The sequence below is a fragment of the Rattus norvegicus genome, chromosome 15, assembly GCF_036323735.1.
Source record: "Rattus norvegicus strain BN/NHsdMcwi chromosome 15, GRCr8, whole genome shotgun sequence".
Lineage (NCBI taxonomy): Eukaryota > Metazoa > Chordata > Mammalia > Rodentia > Muridae > Rattus > Rattus norvegicus.
The window spans coordinates 6,035,902-6,056,023 of NC_086033.1; the positions used below are offsets into that span (position 1 = coordinate 6,035,902).

Here is a 20,122-nt window from a genome sequence, read left to right on the forward strand (position 1 = left end):
TGCCAATGGATCCATTTCTATCTCTTTCTACACAGTTCAAATCCAAGTGAATCAAGGAAATCCACATAAAACCAAACATGCAGAAGCTAATAGAAGGGAAAGTGTCACAAATTGCCTAGAACACATTTGCACAGGAGAAAGTTGTCAGAACAGAATACCAAAGGGTCAGGCTCTAAGATCAACAGTAAATGTATGAAATCTCAACAATCTGAAAACTTTCTTTGAAGCAAAGGACACTGCCAGTAGGACAAATCAGCAAGCTACAGATTCAGAAAAGAATTTTACCAACCCTACATCTGAGAGAGTGCCAAAATTCCAAATATACAAAGTACTCAAATAGGTAAACTCCCAGACAACCAAATAACCCGACTTTTAAACTGGGACAGAGAGCTAAACTAAGAATTCTCACCTGAGGTATCTCAATGCCTGAGAAACTCATCAAGAAACGTTCGACATCCTTAGTTATCAGAAAAAGGCAAATCAAAATGAACCTGAGATCCTTCATTACACCAATCAGAATGGCTAAGATAGAAAACTGAGGCAGTAGCAGAGTGGGCTAGGATGCAGAGAAAGTGGAACACTCCTCCATTGTTGGTGCGATTACTCGCTGTATAGCCACTCTGGATATCAATGTGGAGGATCAGGGAACATTGCAAATAGCTTTACCTGAAGACCCAGCTTTACCACTCACTTCAGCGCATATACTCAAACCTGATCCACATATGACAAGGACGTGTGGTTGAATATGTTCATAGCAGCCTTACTCATATTAGTCAAATGCTGGAAAGAACTACGATAGACCTCAACTCAACTGAGGAATGAATATAGAAAGTGCGCTCTATTCAAACAGAGGAACAGTACTCGGGTATCAAAAATGAATACCAGGACCTTTGTAGGCAAAGGGATGGAACTGGAAAATAGTGAAGTAACAGAGATCGAAAAGGACATAACATGGGATGTATTTAGTGACAAATGGATGTTAGCCCAAAAGTTCAGAAGACCCACTATACAAATCATTGATCACATGAAGGGTAACATGTCAGAAGGCCAAATTGTGGATGCTTGAGACCCACTTAGAAGGGGGGACAACATAATCATGGGAGGCAGAGGGATGGAGGGACCTAGGTAGAGGCAGGGAAGGATGGACAAGGGTGGGGGGAGTAGCAACAATGAAAAGAGACACGAGAGAAACCCAGAGGAAAAGTGGAATAAATAACAATAAGCATCAGTGGTGGGTGGTGAACTTGGGTAACCCAAATGAAAAATGAAGAAGTCAAAATGTCCTCATTTACAGATGACCTGATTCTATTTTAAAAACTCTAAAAATGTATCACCGTCTTTTAAGACTGATAAATACATTCATAAAAACACAATACAATGTGAACACACAAAATTTCTTAGCCATCCTTTATGCCAATCCAATTCATACCATGAGAAAATCTGGGAAAAATTCCCCTCATAATAATTTGAAAATATAAAATAAAATGATGTGGATTAAAATATTTAATGCAAAGACAACTATGAACTAGCTAGAGGTGATGCTAAACAGACAAGTTGTCTCTAAAAAATTAAGTTTCTTAAAGCTGAAAATACATTCATTAAAGTAGTAGAATGCAAAATAACACACAAAACTCATTATCTTTCCTGTATACCAAAAACAAACCATGGGAAAGAAATCAGGGAAATATTCTACTCAAAATAGTCTTAAAATATATAACAAAACACCCTGGATAAGCACACTTATAAAGCATACTATTAGTAAGAAGACATAGGAAGTACCCATGATCCATCCTGAACACATATAAGAACTTTCCAGCTGATGTTCTGAAAGACCTTAAAGACTTGAATAAATCAAAGCTTTTATATCTTTATGGATAAGTAGATAATATAATAAGGTCAGTTTTTGATGAATTAATAAAATTAATACAATAAATAGTGATTAGAAAATTTTACTACAATAAATCACCCACTTTTATGAAACGCATGAATTTGAATATAAATATTCTACTATGGGAAAAAGGACAACTTTTAAAGTACAAAGAGCTAACATGTTTAGAAATATAATTTTAAAGAGAAAAAAAGAGGAAGGAAAAATTGTCATGAGAAAAAAATGTGATAGATACTTAAGCAGTGTCATGCGGTTGGCAGAGCGAATATTTCAACAGATTAGAGTGTCCAGGAACTGTGTTTATTGATTTAAAAACCTTCAGGAGGAGGGATTATCAGAGCAGATCTCAAGAAAATTCCAAATGTTCAAATTAGTTTCCTATTGTTATAGGAAACATAAAAATGCCAATGTGGGAAAGTGAAGGTTTTATTCACCCCATAAATTACAGTTCATCATCAATGGAATATGAGATAAGAACACAAGGCAGCAGCTTGACAACAGATAGGAACTCTGATTATTCATCTGCTCAGCTACCTTTCTCTATGACCTCTCCTCCCCTTACTAGGGCTGGTACCACCCACAGTGGGCTAAGTCCCCATACATCAATTGCCATCAAGAAAATGCCAAAGACACAGCCTGCCAGCCATTCTGATGGCGTCAATTGCTCAAGAATGCACCATTTAGACAGCTACACTTAGCCATCACAGCAAGGTATAAAAGGAAAATACAAACCTTAGTCTACTCCAGAGAAAAGTAACACTTCATGAATAGAATTTGAGGTCACAAGTGAAGTTTCATGTGAGGAAGAAATTAGAAGGAATTATGACAGAAATCGAACTTTATTTAAAATAAAAAGTGACAACAAGTCAAAGCCACAGATAAAATGTTGGTAACATTGACCTCTTCAAACCTCTTCTGGAGGCTGCAGGGTGGACTCAGGGCATGGTTGTTGGCTGGCACCGCCATGGCCCATTCACTGTTTTGGTGAAGGATTTTCCATCAGAAGCCTTAGCCTTACTACAGAGGGTAGGTCCCAAGTACTAATCATAGTCAGTCAATTGGATGACAGATCTTGTGCTCCAAAGAAATGGAAGAGTCCATTTAGTCATGATTTCAGGATGGCTCTAACTCATTTCAGAGTCATAGATATTGCAAGCATCTAGAACACCAAAAGACCCATTGTCTCACACCAGTATTCTCTGCTGTGCCCTCAGTCACCACGGTAATAATCAGTGGTGAGCTCTATAGTATTATTTGTTCCAGTTTCCTGGTGGTGCTGCTTCCAAATACTGTTTCTTTGACCCAGACAGAAGCTTCAAGTAAAATAATAAATAATTTTTGCATTGAAAGCCATTGGTAGCTTGTAGTTGTAGTTAACAATGAAGACCTCAAGCAATCTTCCCTCAGTCCTCCTGTTTTAAGTTTTTTGTTTTTTGTTTTGTTTTGTTTTTTGCTTTTGCTTTTGCTTTTTTTCCATTTTGGTGATTTTTTATTTTATTTTGTTTTGTTTTGTTTTTCTATTTGTTCTATTCTTCTCAGGATGCATGGAGTGATCAAGAAGTTGTCTGAAGAAGTTCAAGTCCAAATTCAGATGTGCAGAAAGCCCCCAGCATTTCTGGCAGGTCCACTGTGTTTGCTGCATTAGGGCTTTTTCCCTTTTGCCTTAAATGTTACCCATTTCCACTCTCTAGGAGCCTTTTATCAAGGCATAATTACTAACATATATATCATTATTATTTGAATTTCAATTATCCAATTCTAACTACTCTATCTCCCACTTTAAACCAGAGGCAGGCGTTGAGTCCTGTAGGGTGTGGTTTTGATGCTTAGATCAGGAATCTTCCTGTGAACACTGATTCTTGAGAGTTCAACAAAGATGCTGTTGGCCAACCAGCTGGGTGGCATAGGCAGGTCTTCTAGTTTTCCTCCAGGAGGCTAGGAGACACAAGGGAGGAGAAGGGATTTAATACTTCAGAGGGAGTAAAAACTACCAGCCATTTGAGATCTAGGTTTGAGTGGCCATTGGTGGCCTCCCAGACTGGGCTTGGCTTAGCAGGCAGGAGGCTATAACACAATAAGTTGAGAGCAGATTTGGGCTCTGAGCTATGACTAAAGGCAACTGAGCAACTGCGCTGAGGGCAGACTTAGAGGTGCTGAGCTGGGAGTAAAAAGGAGGGCATCCTATTTGGAGGAGGCTTAGAAGAACCTGGCCACTGAGCCATCTCATCAAAAGTATCTTAATGTGTGTGTCTTTTATGTGCAATCCAAAGAGACCTGGGCAGGTTTGATAGCTTGGTCTGCCTAGAGCTTAAAGTGAGGAAGTAGAAACAACACTCTACAGAGTCCTATGTGAGCAATCCATGGGCATTAAGGGGCGTATCCAAAGTCACCTTGACTAAGAGAGTTAGAGCTGACCCAGATGTAGCTTTTGATTCTAACCATTCCTTCCTTTTGATCTTTTAGTGTGCCATTTGTTCAAGTATTTTAGTGAGGAGGAGAATATGATTCTAAAGGTTATTCTTGGTTGTTGAATTGTCTTCATCTGAGATTAACCAAACCACAAAAGTAGAGGGGAAATCTGTGAGGGATTTCCATTTAATGTAAATTCAAATATACTTCTAGTCTGGATGTTTGAGGTAGGAAGTCACACCTTTAACCCAGAACTTTAATCCTGATCTTCTTTTTTCTTTTTTAGTCATCTACAGATACATCATTATTAGGAATGTGTCCTTCTCACTGGAGACCAGAGAAGAGACCTACAGTTCCATGATACTTAAGTGTCATAGCAAGACATCAAAACAAAATGTCAAAGTGTGAATGGAGGAAATTATTTAGGACAGTGTTTTGCAAACAAGTTTTTATACAGATATTCTTGGAAGGAGACCTCTGCCATTTTGCATTTCATATTTGACTTTGCTGGTACTCTGACTAGGATCAACATAAAACTTCTTGGGATTTTCTTAATCTCCTTTACGAATAGAGATGAATGAACCATCAGCTCTGTCGTCTATGTTATTATGGCTACAGTGAGGACCAAGTATGCTAAAGCTCTTCATCTGATTTTTCAAACAGCGTGCTCATACAAGTGTGAACTTCTGTGGGTTGTGGGAGGGCAAGGTTGAGAACACTGGCTGAGAGCTGTGAATAGAGAAGTGGGACGGTGCTTGCAGGAGGGAGGGAAAGGCCTGAGTGTGGGTCATAAACAAATTCACAATATCCATTGATTTAATAACCATTCAGGAAGTGGACTTCTGCAAAATGACTTGAGCTGACCAGCATGGCAGGAAACCAGAGACAGATTCAATGGGGATTTAGTACAACTGGATGGGAAACATGGGCTTAGAGGCAGAGACGTGTCAGCACATGAAGAGTGGAAAATCAAGCCAGTGTTGTCTGTTAAGCTTCTCAGCCCCATGGTTAAAGGCAAACGGCAACAGGTTTTAGCACTGAGGAAAAGAAGAAATAAAAGCCAATTTGTTGAAAATCCCCATCACCAAAAAGTAGTGACATCCTCTGTGATGCACATCATCTCTCAGGGGCATTGGCCATCGGAATGGCTGGATGATGGCTCTCGGCATGGGCTCTGCCTGCACCCCTTTCCTAACTGCCTAGCTCAAATCTGCTTCAGCTGGGTCATCAGCTCCCCATTGTGTGGCATGGAGATCAGATCGCTGTGTCTGCCTATGCAGACTTTCTTTACCTATGAAGACCTGAGGAACTGTTCTCCATCCAGTGAGCTGTTGTAATTAATCTTGAATCTCATTGATGTTGTTAGTGGCTGTGATGTTCACGAATCCAGAAGACCAGGTTTGAAAGGCAGTTGACTGAGGATTTCTTGGGTCTTTCTGCAATAGGGGCAGGTGGGCTGGATGAACACGACCACCTTCCCAGATGGGAACTTGCAGTTCACAAACCACTGAGCCACGCTGACAGGCTGCAGCTTTCCAGGAAGGAACATTCGGTTGAAGGTACTGGTCCCGTGTCAAATGGAATTGGAAAACCTGATGTCTTTGCTTCTTTGGACCAAGACCAGAAAAATCCAACTACATAACAATCTGAGGACAAGTTGTGAGAGGTTTGTTCTTTCGGTCAATCATGTAGGTCCTAGGAAGGAGCTCAGGTGTAGGGAGTTGGCAACAATCACCTTTATCTGCTGCCATCTCACCTGCTGAATCCCTCATTCATGGAACTGAAGAAACTCTGTATCCATCCTGGTATTCTTTGTAGATATCTATGTATCATTCGCAGAGTGGATACTTTTGTCTGTTGGTTGGAAAGCACCAGTCTGGTGGGCTCATGGCTGGTCTCAGTAGTCCAGTCCAGGAGCTGCTTTACAAGAACCATTCATTGATCTGGAAGAAACTCTTTTTATAAGCAGTGAGATCTACTGGAACAATATCAACCATCCTTATCCCTCCCCAGTTTTGAACTGAATCATTCTCCACCAAAGGCCTGTGGTCTCTGCTGCAGGCTGCATCCCCCCAGGCTGTCTGAAGCTTGCTCATAGCAGTGCATTTATGGGACGGCAACATGATTTCCTTACCACCTCACCCCCAGGAGAGTTTTTCAATTCTTTATTTAATCTGATGGGTTTAATCTACATCGTCACGGAGGATGAGATGTGGGAGTTCTGCTCCAACCCTTACAGTAAGAGATGCTGAGGTATGATGCTGTACCCACTAATGCTGTACATGGACGCCAGCAGTTTAGACAATAAGCATGGCTGTCCAATATATGTGTTCCTACTGGTCTCTAGTAAGAGAGAGTGAGAAAATATGCCTTGTCTATATGAGGCCAGACAAGAATTTGTGGTTCTAGAAGACAAGGTACGAAGGACTGCGTGTAAATCCCAGTAACTGAGAAAGCAGCCTGGAGCCAGTTGTGTTATTGAGACTTCAGACAGCTTGGCCTTTACACATGTGACACAGCAGACTTCCATGAGCAAATCCTTAGCCTGGAAGATGTAGTTATGGTAGCCAAGAAAACAAACACAGAACTGTCCCCTTTGCCTGCCTCTTACTACTCTGATCTCCCACATCACGGGAGGCTGAATGGTCTTCCGCATACCCTGGGATGCAGCCCACAAGGGACAGCACCTGCCTTCAACAGAGCTTCATCTGAGCCTGCCCTTGGCCTGTGGTGGATGTGCAGGAAGTGAGCTGACAGGTGAAACGTAGCCTGGCTGGGTCTCAAAGTGCAGCTTGAGACTCACCCACTGTGATTGTCAACACTTCCATGTCTCCATTGGGGGGCAGTGTCACAATGTCCTCCTACTGTCTTCTCACTGCATTCATATGCTTTTTGTGACACAAGCTCATTCACAGTTCCACAGGATGCAGCATAGCTTCAGAGCCCTCATGTCTGGCCACAGAAGCCAAGAGAGCAATGTCACAGTTCACACTGACAATGTAGATATGCCAGTGCATTTCCTCCAAGTTTTACTTTCAAGTATATCCTTTTATTGCAGTTTACGCTACTCTGTCAAGAAGGCCACGTTACAGGAGAGCATTTGGACGACGTCACTGGGAACTACCAGGGCCTACCTGCTAACCAGCTTTCCTTATGGTGACCAGATTCTGAGGTGCCATCTCCAGGAGGCTCTCCAGTGACACAATGGAACCCTTTCCATATCTCCTCCCTCTAAAGCTAGAGATTTCTCTTTGCTCCATTAGTAGTTACCTGCTCTGAAAGGGCAGATTGCGTCAGGGGCCTGGCATGGGGAGAAAGATCAAGTGACACGAGATGGAAGACATTCTTCTGCATAATAATTTTATTCCCAGATCCAGTCCTGTGACATACATTCCAATTTCCTAGGTTTTCCCGGTTTCCCAAAAGGCAGTATTTCCCTCCAGACCTTTAATTTATTGGATATTGGATTTCATTTTCTTATTGTGCATTCCTTCCAAGGTGTCTTTCTTTACATATATTCATGGATGTGTACTCACAAAGTCTCTGTTTCGCAATTCCTCTGTTGCAATGATCTTGGTAACATAGTGAACCCAGTTACACAGTGAATATACAACTTTAAATGTTGTGCACCTACTTCAGATGATAAACTTCCAAATCCTTTCTCAAAAAAATAACCAGATATTAGTGAGCAAAGGACAATGTGGACGGAGATTGCTCTTCCGCGGGTCCATTAGATGTCACTTCTCTAGTATCAACCTTCCTGAGTTCCCAGGGCCAGGCCTGAGGGTGTTAGAGTTTGGACCATGATCCTGTATTCATGCCAAACATAAGATTCAGGAGGTTGGGCAGGGAGTGGAAGGGCTTGAGGTCAGGTGAAAGCTCAACTTTAATAGGTCCAGAAGTTCTGGAGGGAGTCTATTTGGCATTGTCATCTGTGGCTTCTACGTTCTTGACCTAGTTGTGAGGAATCCATGTTAAAATTCCACCTAACCTCATAACTGTAAGAGTGTAAAACATCGCCACATAGGTCCTTTGCAAATTGCTTTGTCCTTTTCGATGCCCAGTTGGCTCATGCAGGTTCGCTACCACTAGGTCCAAATTAGGGGATATTGTTGATAGATTTAGAGGTTCACTGGGTCTCTCCGATAGTCAAAGTAATAGACTTTACGGAGAACTGGATGAATAGGATTTCAAGAATAAAATAGCTGAAGAATTCTGCCAACTGCTGATCTCTAAGAGTCAGAAGCAATGGGGGGTATATTCTAAACATAATATTTTATGGTTCAATCCCTCCTTGTATGGAATACAGCAAGCCCAAAGTAAGAAAAGTGCCTATCCACACTTCCTGGACTCTAATGAGAGTTTTCATAATGTTTCCTTTAATGTCTTGTTCATTATTTCCACCTGCCCAGAATTCTGCACAACAAAGACTCCAAACTATGCATACATCTTTGACTGTTATTCACAGGCTTTGGCAGTGAGATCTGGGCTATTATATGACAGCATTCCTAGTGAGTGGCAAAATTAGGGGGAAAGTTCCTAGCAGAGCTTTCTAGTTGCTCTATGATCAGTTTCAGTCTGATGTAGTGAGCTTCTACTCACCCAGAAAAGGTATCAATAAAAACAAGCAGGCACTTTTGTCTTACTCTAGGAGACCATGTGTCAGTAAACTCAGGATCCCATAATTTATCAGAGCATTGGCTACCTGTATGCAATCCTCTCTGGGTAAATGATCTCTGTTTTTTATTTACATAGGTGCAAATGTGACATCTGGCTTTGACATCTTCTTCTACACTGTCCAGTGTATTAGGTAGAACATACCTTGGTGTTGGCAACTCAGAGAGTCCTGTGGGCCCAAGACAAGTAGTCTGGCAAAGCTGAGTTACCAGAAACCTGCCAATTGTCTCTGGAAGAATGATCTTTTCCTCTGGTGTTCACCACCAACCTCTGGCATCAAGCTATCCATTTGATTCTTTTGCATCCTCGCCTCTTGGTTATACTCGAAATACACAAGATATAAGGCACAGACCACATAAAACTCAAGAAGAATGACGAAAATGTGGATGCTTCACTCCCTCTTTTTTTTTTTTTTATTAACTTGAGTATTTCTTATATACATTTCGAGTGTTATTCCCTTTCCCGGTTTCCGGGCAAACATCCCCCTCCCCCCTCCCCTTCCTTATGGGCGTTCCACTCCCAAACCCTCCCCCCATTGCCGCCCTCCCCTCAACAGTCTAGTTCAGTGGGGGTTCAGTCTTAGCAGGACCCAGGGCTTCCCCTTCCACTGGTGCTCTTACTAGGATATGCATTGCTACCTATGGGGTCAGAGTCCAGGGTCAGTCCATATATAGTCTTTAGGTAGTGGCTTAGTCCCTGGAAGCTCTGGTTGCTTGGCATTGTTGTACATATGGGGTCTCGAGCCCCTTTAAGCTCTTCCAGTTCTTTCTCTGATTCCTTCAAGTGGGTCCTATTCTCAGTTCAGTGGTTTGCTGCTGGCATTCGCCTCTGTATTTGCTGTATTCTGGCTGTGTCTCTCAGGAGCGATCTACATCCGGCTCCTGTCGGTCTGCACTTCTTTGCTTCATCCATCTTGTCTAATTGGGTGGCTGTATACGCATGGGCCACATGTGGGGCAGGCTCTGAATGGGTGTTCCTTCAGTCTCTGTTTTAATCTTTGCCTCTCACTTCCCTGCCAAGGGTATTCTTGTTCCCCTTTTAAAGAAGGAGGCTTCACTCCTTCTTTAGAGGGGGAACAAAAATATCCACAGGAGGGGATAGGGACGCAAATTTTAGAACAGAGAATGAAGGAATGCCATTCAGAGCCTGCCCCACATGTGGTCCACACCTATCTTTCTATCATCTATCTATCTATCTATCTATCTATCTATCTATCTATCTATCTATCTATCTATGTCCACCAAAACTAGATAAGAGGGATGAAGCTAAGAAGTGCAGGCTGACATGAACCGGATATAGATCTCTCCTGAAGACACAGCCAGAACATGTCAAATACAGAGTCAAATGCCAGAAGCGAACCACTGAACTGAGAACAGGACACCTATTGGAGGAATTAGGGAAAGGACTGAAGGAGCTGAAGGGGCTTGCAACCCCATAAGAACCAACCAGAGCTTCCAGGGACCAAACCACTACCCAAAGACTACACATGGACTGACCCTGCGTAGGTAGCAGTAAATAGCATTGTTGGGGCAACACTGGAAGGGGAAGCCTTTGGTACTACCAAGGTTAAACCCCCAGTGAAGGGAATTTTGGAGAGGGCAGTAAGGGGGGTTGGGTGGGGAGGGTACACCCATTTAGAACGGGAAGAGGAGGGGTTAGGGGGCTGATGGACAGGAAACCGGGAAAAGGAATAACATTTGAAATGTAAATAAGAAATGCCCAATTTAATAAAAATGGGAGAAAAAGAATAACAACAAACAAACCAACAAAAACAATAGAGAAAATGTTCCAGGGGCAGTGCATGGGAATATTGGTGAACAATAAGGGGTATGTATAGGGGGAATACACAATGGAGAAGGGAAAGGGAAGGGAATGGGGGCTTCAGGAAGGAAACAAGGATGGGGAATAACGTTTGAAATGTAAGTAAAGAAATATATATAATAAAAAATTTTTAACATTTTGTTCCTCCAAAATTGCTGGAATTCAATAAATCTGCAGTAATAACCGATGCTATATTACAAGGAATTCAGAGGCATACAGCTCTGTGTGTCCTGATCGCTTTTTATATTCCTATACTGAATGGTTTTATTTCCTCTAATGTATTAGAGAAACACTTCTGTGTGTCTCCTTTGTTTGTCATTATAAAGGAAGCTAAATTTGTGAGCACAGGGATAAAGCAAGGATAATTTTCGTCATGTATGTGGGTTCCACAGAGCATGACACTCTGTCTACATCAAGAGCACAGTTTCCTGTGCAGCTCTGGCTGGCTGTGAACTGATGGTGAAGCCTAAGCTGCATGAGACTTGCAGAAAACCACTGTTGCCTTACACTTGTGCTGTTACAGGAGGAAGAACCACACACGACTCAGGACGGTCTTCTGAGTGAGGGATTAAAGGTCACATTTTTATTTATAGACAAACATTAATTTATTCAAGAACATTTTAAAGTGGGGAGTCAATGAGTTCAATGTATATAGCCTTAAGAATATAGCATATTAATTAAAAAACTAATGTTAACAAATAAAGAACAAAACTTCAAATGTAAACAAATAAAACCAAATGCATAAAACAACCAAATTTCAAACTAAAAACTAAATATAACAAGTAAATTAGTCAGCATTCAATTCCTGCTGATTTTTCAACATATAACTCCAGCCTGTTGCTGGCCTTGCAAACACAGCAGAACGGCAGGTAAGATGGTAAAAATCTCTTCAAGAGGAATGTAGACGCCTCATTCGGTGTAGTTGATTGTTGGTGGACAAGTCGTCAAACGGTTAAACGTGAGGCATGTTCCAGTCCACATCTCAAGGTCTTTCAAATTCAGCGCAGGATTGCTATGGTTACAAGGACTGAGATGCGGGAGGTGGTGTCAATCTTTGAACCCTCAGTGCTCCTGGTGGACAGTCCTGTCTCTGAGAGCTGTAGTCCTGGTCTGGGCCCTGGGAAAGCTTCTGCTGCAGTGTTCAGACCTAGGGGAGGAGAAGACCTGGTGAGGACCTGCCATGCCACTTATCCCATACACAGCAGCACAATTCAGCAGGAAAATCCAGGATGATCTTTCATCTGAGGTCATTCTCTCATGCCCAAGAGAGAAGGGTAAGAGATCCCACAGGCCTGCATATTTTCTCAGCTTTTCAAAATGCTAAAAATCGAACAGTGAAAAGCAGATAATTCCAATCGTACATATATATTATATTTTAATATCATGTAACAATGTCTCAATGTCAGATGAGGAGAGATGTGAACAACCTAGAAAACAATAGGAAGGCCTTGGAAGCCTGGCCATCACTGAAATGAAGACTATTATTATTCCTCCAGTGCAGGAATATGCCTGGGGTCCAAATGACCACCTCAATATCTGCAAAGACCCAGAGAAACAATATCTCAAGACGTACATGCACACTGAAGTGATATTATATTTGGCAAGAATATGCTGCATGGAAATCTTGCCAAGACTAAGCATTGAACTCTAAAGGAGATACTCAAGCAGAAAATAAACTATACCACTCCTTTGTTTATGGGTATCGTAAAACTATTTATGGGGAGACTTAAAGGCACTGGGCTCAGATAATACAAGAGAGCACAGCCTGGAGGGATCGGTACACAAGAGCCAGAATCTCTATGGATCACATACACTTCATGGACAGAATTTCTTTTAAATGGACAAGAACAATATTCTGAGCTGCTCCTAGCTGACAGATGCTGAGAACTCTGGAGAAAGTCACACACCCAATAAGACAGTTTATAAGTACAGGAAATCTACTTGGGTCCTCTCATCCTGTGCTTTCAAATCATCTCAGTGACACCGAAATGATGCTCCATCGTCTCAGACAAGGCCTTTTGCTCAGTGACCAGTTTTTTCTGATTCAGGGCGTCCTGCAGACTTTCCTCCATGCTCTCCTCATCCTGGTCATTAGAAGATTATATTGTCCATGGAGACATGCATATATACAGACACAGACAGACAGACACCCAGAAATACACACTTTTGAACTCACCCAAATATATTTGTTCACACATACAAGCAGAGTATTTTGCAGAATGTGGTTAGTTTCCCAGTTAATGGTAATAGAAGAGATCACCCAGTCTACTATGGTAGCATAAGAAAAAAAACCTGGAATGGGGTAAGTACACAGTGAGCATAGCCTAAAGACAGCTCAGCCAATAAAGTGTATTCCCCTGAAAATCAGAAATTAGAAATGTGACATCTAGGCCTGTTAGCCAAGCCTGCTTAGCAAGTTCACAATGCTGTGCACAGGAGGCTGATTTCAGGGAACAGAGCACTGGGTGGGGGCAGGTAAGCCTCTTCAGTCCTCTGCTCACTGTTTCGCAGTGCATGCAAAGTGAGCTGCATTTTTCAATATGAGGTCCCTTTACCATACAGTACCTGACAGGGGAAACAAACTACCAGCACAAACAGCTAGGAAATCTCCATAACCACAATCCAAGGTAAAACTTGTACTGGGATGCTATCAGATATAATTCGAGTAAGAGAAGGCTAATTCAAAGCCAAATGCTGGCAGGTATAATCAAACTAGCCACAGTTCATGGAAGGGCTGGACAACATTGTACCTTTTCACTTTCTGACTGATGGACATCTGGATAATTTTGCTTCATGGCTGCTCTGAGGTGAACCACTACAACACTAATGTGCCCCAGTTTCTCTGCTGACACCTACTTCTTATTCTGGAATCACTGTGTCAAAAGGTTGAACTTTCACAAGAGTTGTACATGGTTTCTCACAGGGCTACCCATTTGACACCTCCAGCAATGTCTGAGGGTCATCACTGTTCTAAACCCTCCTTACAGATGATTTTCACTCAGATCAAACGATTTTGAATAACAATGGTTAAGAGTGCCACAACACAACACAGGGTGAGTGCTTTGGACTATTTTGAGCCTAAGTTTCTGTCTGAGGCAAAGATGTGATTACACCTCAGCATAACTCCTGGACATCTTCTGCCTGAAGATTCAACTCTAAGCAAATTAATCTTTCAAATAACAAATTCCAGGCCAAACTCCAAAGCCAAGGTATATTCAACCAAGTTTAGGCCAATCTGGAAAGAAAGTGGTGGCAGGTTAATGATTAACATAACCAGGATGTTGAGAAGACACAACAAGCCACATGACCTTCCAGTGTTACTATACACCGAGAGCAAAGAAGGCAGAAGAGCCCTGAGTCATCAGTTTCGACACTCAGGTACATGGATTTCACACAGTAGCCTCTCCTCACATCCCTGTACCCCATTCCTGAGTTTTTCTCCAAGTAATGTCAATGTTGATGAATAGTTTTCCCAGTGTAAATATTTTGAATAGTGATCAAGACCCCATTAAGAACAATTTAAAATGTAATTGGAAAGATTATGTTTCTCTTCTTCTCTCTCTCTCAGAGTATTTGTGTGTGTGTGTGTATCTATATATATATATAGTTTTACATGTTTCTAAATATGCACATATAGATTTATACAATATATATAAATATATATATGTGTCTGTGTTCAGAAACTTGATGAGTTCACACACACACATGCGAAAAAACACACATATACACACACTTCTATATATAAGACACCATATCACAATTAAAACAAACAACTTCCAAAGTACAATATGGACCATAGTCATAAACATGATCACACATATATGTGCCCACAGACAAAAAACACACAAAAAAACACGCCCACAAACACACACACAGAGTCAGAGAGAGATGGAGAGGGGAAGGGAGAGGGAGAGGGAGAGGGAGAGAACAGAAACCATAAGTGAGAAGCAGAAAAGAATGGGGAGGCCATCATGCTAGAACAACAGTTGTTGAATACAGATTAGGCAAAGGAAATGTGTCAAGTGAGAGCTTAGACACTGCTATCCATCCCTTATAGAGTAAACCTGTATAGGGAATGCACTTCTTGGGCACACGAGGTTGAGAGAGTTGGAGAAAAATTTCCCTCTAATCCTCACATATCTCACACAAACCCTCACCCTGAGAGAAGTCTTTCTTACATCCCTGTTCATCCAGTCAGCTCCAGGACATAAGCCACAGGAAAGAACACTAAAACACTGACATAAAACAGGACGGACAAACTGCTTCTCAAGCTCTGTCACTGTAAACCACGATTTGGACAGGCAAAAGGGACCATTTTCAATGTACAGGGAAAAGGAGAGAAAGTCCACAAGCCCCATCATGATTGACAATGAGAACCATTCTTTTGGCAATTGAACTAAACTCTAATCAGTTCTGTGCACTACAAAGACGGCTACCACATGGCATCCCTCTAGCATAATGGCATGTAAGTGTGCAGTGTGTGATCAACAGATCCCCCTTAAGGAAATGCATTTTCTAGTTGAGCAGGATTTGGTTGTCAATCCTCCAGTTTCTTGCATGAAGCTAACATCACAGAAAGTTTTGTAAATGGTCAAAGAGATGAACAACTGGATGAGACCTAGGAGAGCGTCTGGATAAGTGGGAGAAAGTTTAAACTGGCTTGACTTGGTTTATGGTTAGATATCAGGAAAACCTGCCCTTGATGCATAATTCATCCTACCTGAGGCTGCTTGTTACGTGGATTTTCATACTGGCTTCCCCACAGAACCTTGTTGTTTCCTTAATGGACTCTTCCAGTGCAATCTGTTCCCATAGAAGCTCCCTGTTCTCATGCCGTGCTCTCTGGGCATTGTTCTTCAGCTCAAACAACTCAGTTAGGAGGGGGCAGAAGCTGCGGCTGACACACAAAGAAAAAATGGTGACTCCCAGCCAGTCTCCAACTTCCTCCCACATCTCCATGTCCATTACTCCTTCTTGGGTCCTGATCCAAAGAGAGCCCAGATTATAGTCCAAGTCCACAGTAGCCATGGAGCATGACCTAGAGACAGGTCAAATGGAGAAAAGAGCCACATTCCAGAAGACTCAGGGCACTTCTCAAAAACCTGACACCATTGATTCAAGTTTTTCCCAGAAGAGGACATAATCCCTATGTGTGCTTATTTGTCCATTTTATTAGAATGTCGCTTGGAGGCCAATGTTTCTGTGTCCTGTGTGTCCTAGAGCCTTCCTTAGAGACAGGCTTCCTGGTCTGCTTCAAACACTATAAAGCCTGATCCTCACTTTACTTCAAACATAAGAATGGGCTGACACATGCTGTGCCCTGTGCTGGGGTCACAGCCTTGTAAGTTACTCACCAGTACCAGTCATTTTCCAGTGTGAGGTGTGTACATTTGACCAAAGCTCTATTGACCTGCTCGCTCATTTTCTTCATGTCGGTCATCACTTCCTGGTGCTGCATCGTGAGCATCTCGGACTCAAAGTTGTTCCTGTGGTAGGGCATGGTCCAAGGATGAAATAACATATGAATGAAGGATTCAAGAATTACATGAATTCAGACTGAATCCTGAACTACCCCAGCCTAGGACATGCCACACCCTTGATCCTTGGTACTGGGTCCATTTGGTATTTACTAAGTTTATTATTATGGACACAGGGACAGCAGTGCCAGCAAACAAAAGGAGGGAGCTGATTTGCTTGAGCTCCCTGAGGGTGTTTGAAGGAATAGACTAGCTTGCCAAGAACTTTGGAGGACCCTGTGCCACGATCCAGGCTCCAACTGAAACCCATGAAGACTATTGTCCTGTTCTTAGGTAACAATTCTCAATCATAGAATCTATTGCTACATGAAAACCCAAAGGAACATGAACAGTATTTACAGGGAAAAGAATTTATAACACACACCAGGAGATTCCCATGTGCGTCCACCTGAGCAGATGTGAAATGTTCTACTGCTCACTGTGAGGCTCTCACCCTCATCATTATCATGCCATGAAAATTGACACAGGATAATTCTCAGGCCAAATCAGAACATAGAATACCCAGATCTTAAGTTATACACACAAACGCACTCATATACAGACACACACACAAACTTACACAAAACTCTCTCTCTCTCTCTCTCTCTCTCTCTCTCTCTCTCTCTCTCTCTCAAATACAATTAGAATGCCAAATAAATACAAGGATGTGGCATTATCTCAAAATACAATGAATAAAATCAGAGAAAACCAATGATCCCCTGTTGTCAGTCCAGTCACACACTGTGAGGCACCAAGTGGGATTGGGTCCCTCCAGCTCTTCACAGGACCTATTGAACCCAAAGCACCTCCACGTCAATTACAACAATGATTGGTCATAATCAGAGCACCTAGAAATTCCCACAAGCCAACACCTGTCCAGGCTACTTAAACCACACAATGAGAGCTCACACACTACTACCCTCATTCCCAGACTGTGATTCAGGCCGCAGGCTATGATTTACGTTTGTAGGAATTAAAATAGCCTGTTCCACCATCCCATTCCCATCTGAACTTCACATTCTGATGCAATCAGGAAAGTGATTTTGACCATGAGGACACCCTGGAGTTGTAGCCTACTGTGATGTGAGGAAATGTGGATTTAACAGAACTTGCATTGTGACTACCTGTCATTTAAATTCTTTCCCGGGTAATCAGCCAGGATTCTCCTGAGTTCATCTCTCTCCTTTTGCATCTTGTGGAGAGCAATTTTGAGGTTCTCCAGACGCTTCATTCTCTCCTCTTCAACAGGTGTCATGGAGGCTTGGGATGATGCCTTCTGATCAGACTCTGTAGGTAGATAAACACCAGTAAACAGGCATGTATGTGGACACAGTGTCAAGGAAAACTATGCTTAGTCTAAAACAGAAGTCTGAGGATGAACAGTTCTACAGATACAGTGAATCCCTGACAGAGCAAGAAAGCTATCTTTAAGCTGAACTCAGCTAGGTCCCTGGTCCCCACCATCATAGCCATATGATGACATATGCCATCATAGATATAGACCACACCTCCTAAAGCCATTCCTCTGGCTCTGAAATTCTAAAGCTGGGCTAAACAAGAAGAATTGGAGGACCTTCTCAGCTAATGTCTGATATGAGGCAGGTAAGTCCTTGAGTCCAAACTGCTTAACATCTTGAATCCCTAGTCTGTGTGTTCAAGGACAAATAACTGAGACCTTGATATATAACCAGGAGAGTATCCCTCTTGGCATCAATTACCCACGTAATCTACAGGACACTGCTGAGAATGAAGTGCTTTGGTAGCCTATCCTGGGAGAGACACTGTGTTATTCTTACAGAGGCACATCCTGGTATTTTTTGACACTGCCCATGACAGTAAAGAGATCCAAGGAAAGGCCCTTGACATATAACAGATCTTGGTTTTCTGTCAAACTAATGATCAGAAATTGTTGAGTCTGAGTCAGCCATTTAGGAAGACTGAGGCTCTAAATCATACGTCCTACTCCTGGAAGGACCAGCTCAAGCCAACCTCCTCCAGGAAGCCCCCCTTGCCCTGCCCAGTACTCACGTGACCTCCTCCAGGACCTTTCCATTCGTCTTCTTCTCCAACGTGATGGAGGGCTGGCCTCCCTCTGCCTTGGTCTGGTGTCTACATGGATATGATTGTCCCTCCGAAAGAGACTGAGGATCCTGGAGAACATGCCTCCTCGGGAACCCATTAGGAAATGAAGGGAAATCGCTCAGGCAGTTGGTGTCACCACAACACTGCTGACATCACAGAACATTCTAGTGTTTCCTGGATACAAGAGAATTTCCAGGGAAGACACTACCGGTGATGTCACTGGGAAATGCCATAGCTTACTTGCTAACTACCTCCAACCAGACTGACCAGGTTCTGCAGTGGCTTTTCCAGAGACTCACTTTTGAGCCAGGAACACCCATTCGCTCACTGTCCTTCCAGAGCTTCAGAGTTCTCACTGCTTCATTACAACTCAGTTGCTGAGGAGAGGGAGAGTTGTATCAGGCCTTGAAATGGATAGAACATCTCTGTTAACAGCCAAAGACCTAAAGACCATGGATGATGGATATTCTTCTTCCTGAAATGTATAAACCCAGGGTCCATGCATGTGACATATAATCCAATTCCCATATTTTTTACTATTCCCTAGATGCCAATATTTTTTTTCCTACACCTTTAAATGTATGCAAGCTGGAGTACATTGTTTCATGGACTGTGCCTTGAGAGGGGTCATGGTTTCAATATATTCACCCATGTTCTTTCCTGAAATCTCTGTCTTACCATCCCATTTTGTGCAATGGAATCTCCCCTTTCCTGGCAACATAGGTTCTCAGGTATAGGGCAAACATCAAATTGTAATCTTTCTGTCCCTTCTTAAAAGTTAAAATCTCCAAAAGTGAGGGAACTGAGACCTAAGCAAGAGCCATGGAGGGGCAGAATGCAGAGGTGCTGCTGGCCAAGGAAGAGCAGGAGGAAGCAGAGAAGCTGTAGCACATCATGGTGCACACCTGGGCAACCTGCTGGCTTCACTCAGAGGACCTACAGGGTGCTTAACCATCATTTGTAACTCGGTATCTGGTGCCCTCCTCTGGCCACCGAGGGAACTGCATTCAGAGGAACCACAGACAAAAGTCATCCAAAGAACAATTCACCAAAATAAATACATTTTTCTTTCAAAAAGACATACAAATGTATGGTCAAGTCAAACAAAACCCAAGGAAACACAAGAAATGAACTATTTCACAACAACCCAAGAGTGCAAGAAACAGCATAAAAACAATCTCTTAAACCTATAATCATTCTATATGTATTTCTTGAAATAGCAGTTGGAGTAAGCAACCGGGCTGTAATGCTCTTATATGTTCCATAGCCTCATCAACCCTTGTCACAGTCTCCACCTGTTTGACTTTTTCTTAAGCACAAATATGTACGAGTTAGAATCCCGAGTCTGTCTGGGATCAGACTGTAAACTGTAGTCAATGTAACACTGGCAATCATTAGCCACAATCTTCAAGTTTCCCTCCTAACCCCAGAGCACAGCCATAACTTTGGAAAGCAAAACTCACCCTCCACCAAACTATCTATCCTCCAAAATCCAGTCTCTCCAAAACACCAAGTCCTATCCTCATGCTATAAAGTATGGCGGCCAAGCCTTGCATATGAAGGAACGATGGTGCAGGCTCTAATACCTCAGCAAAGAGACATTGCCCTAAATTCTTTTATTAGTCCAGTTTCCATGATAAGAAATATATTAAAATATTATCCCAATCTAGACCTGTTTCCCTGGGTTGCCTCATGCCACGTGTTGTCTAGAATGACTCCTTTTTTAAGC

The 20,122-nt window shown here is 42.3% G+C and overlaps 1 protein-coding gene across 1 annotated transcript; it reads right to left on the minus strand.

Moving 5' to 3' along the window:
- Positions 1-11,349: 11,349 nt before the first annotated feature.
- Positions 11,350-19,400, minus strand: LOC134481936 (disks large homolog 5-like). The gene is made up of 5 exons (XM_063274754.1): positions 18,340-19,400; positions 17,436-17,598; positions 16,150-16,281; positions 15,516-15,692; positions 11,350-11,942 (listed from the first exon to the last, which is right to left on the minus strand). Exons 1-5 carry the CDS (start codon positions 18,488-18,490, stop codon positions 11,858-11,860), a joined length of 708 nt encoding a protein of 235 aa, XP_063130824.1. The 5' UTR covers positions 18,491-19,400; the 3' UTR covers positions 11,350-11,857.
- Positions 19,401-20,122: the final 722 nt, after the last annotated feature.

Coding starts and splice junctions, on each gene's coding strand:
- LOC134481936 (XM_063274754.1), bottom strand. CDS start 18,490: ATGGGTTCCCGAGGAGGCATGTTCTCCAGGATCCTCAGTCTCTTTCGG. Junction 17,599..18,339: donor AAGGTCCTGGAGGAGGTCAC/GTGAGTACTGGG, acceptor ATCTACCTACAG/AGTCTGATCAGAAGGCATCA. Junction 15,693..16,149: donor CTGGAAAATGACTGGTACTG/GTGAGTAACTTA, acceptor TTTGTGTGTCAG/CCGCAGCTTCTGCCCCCTCC.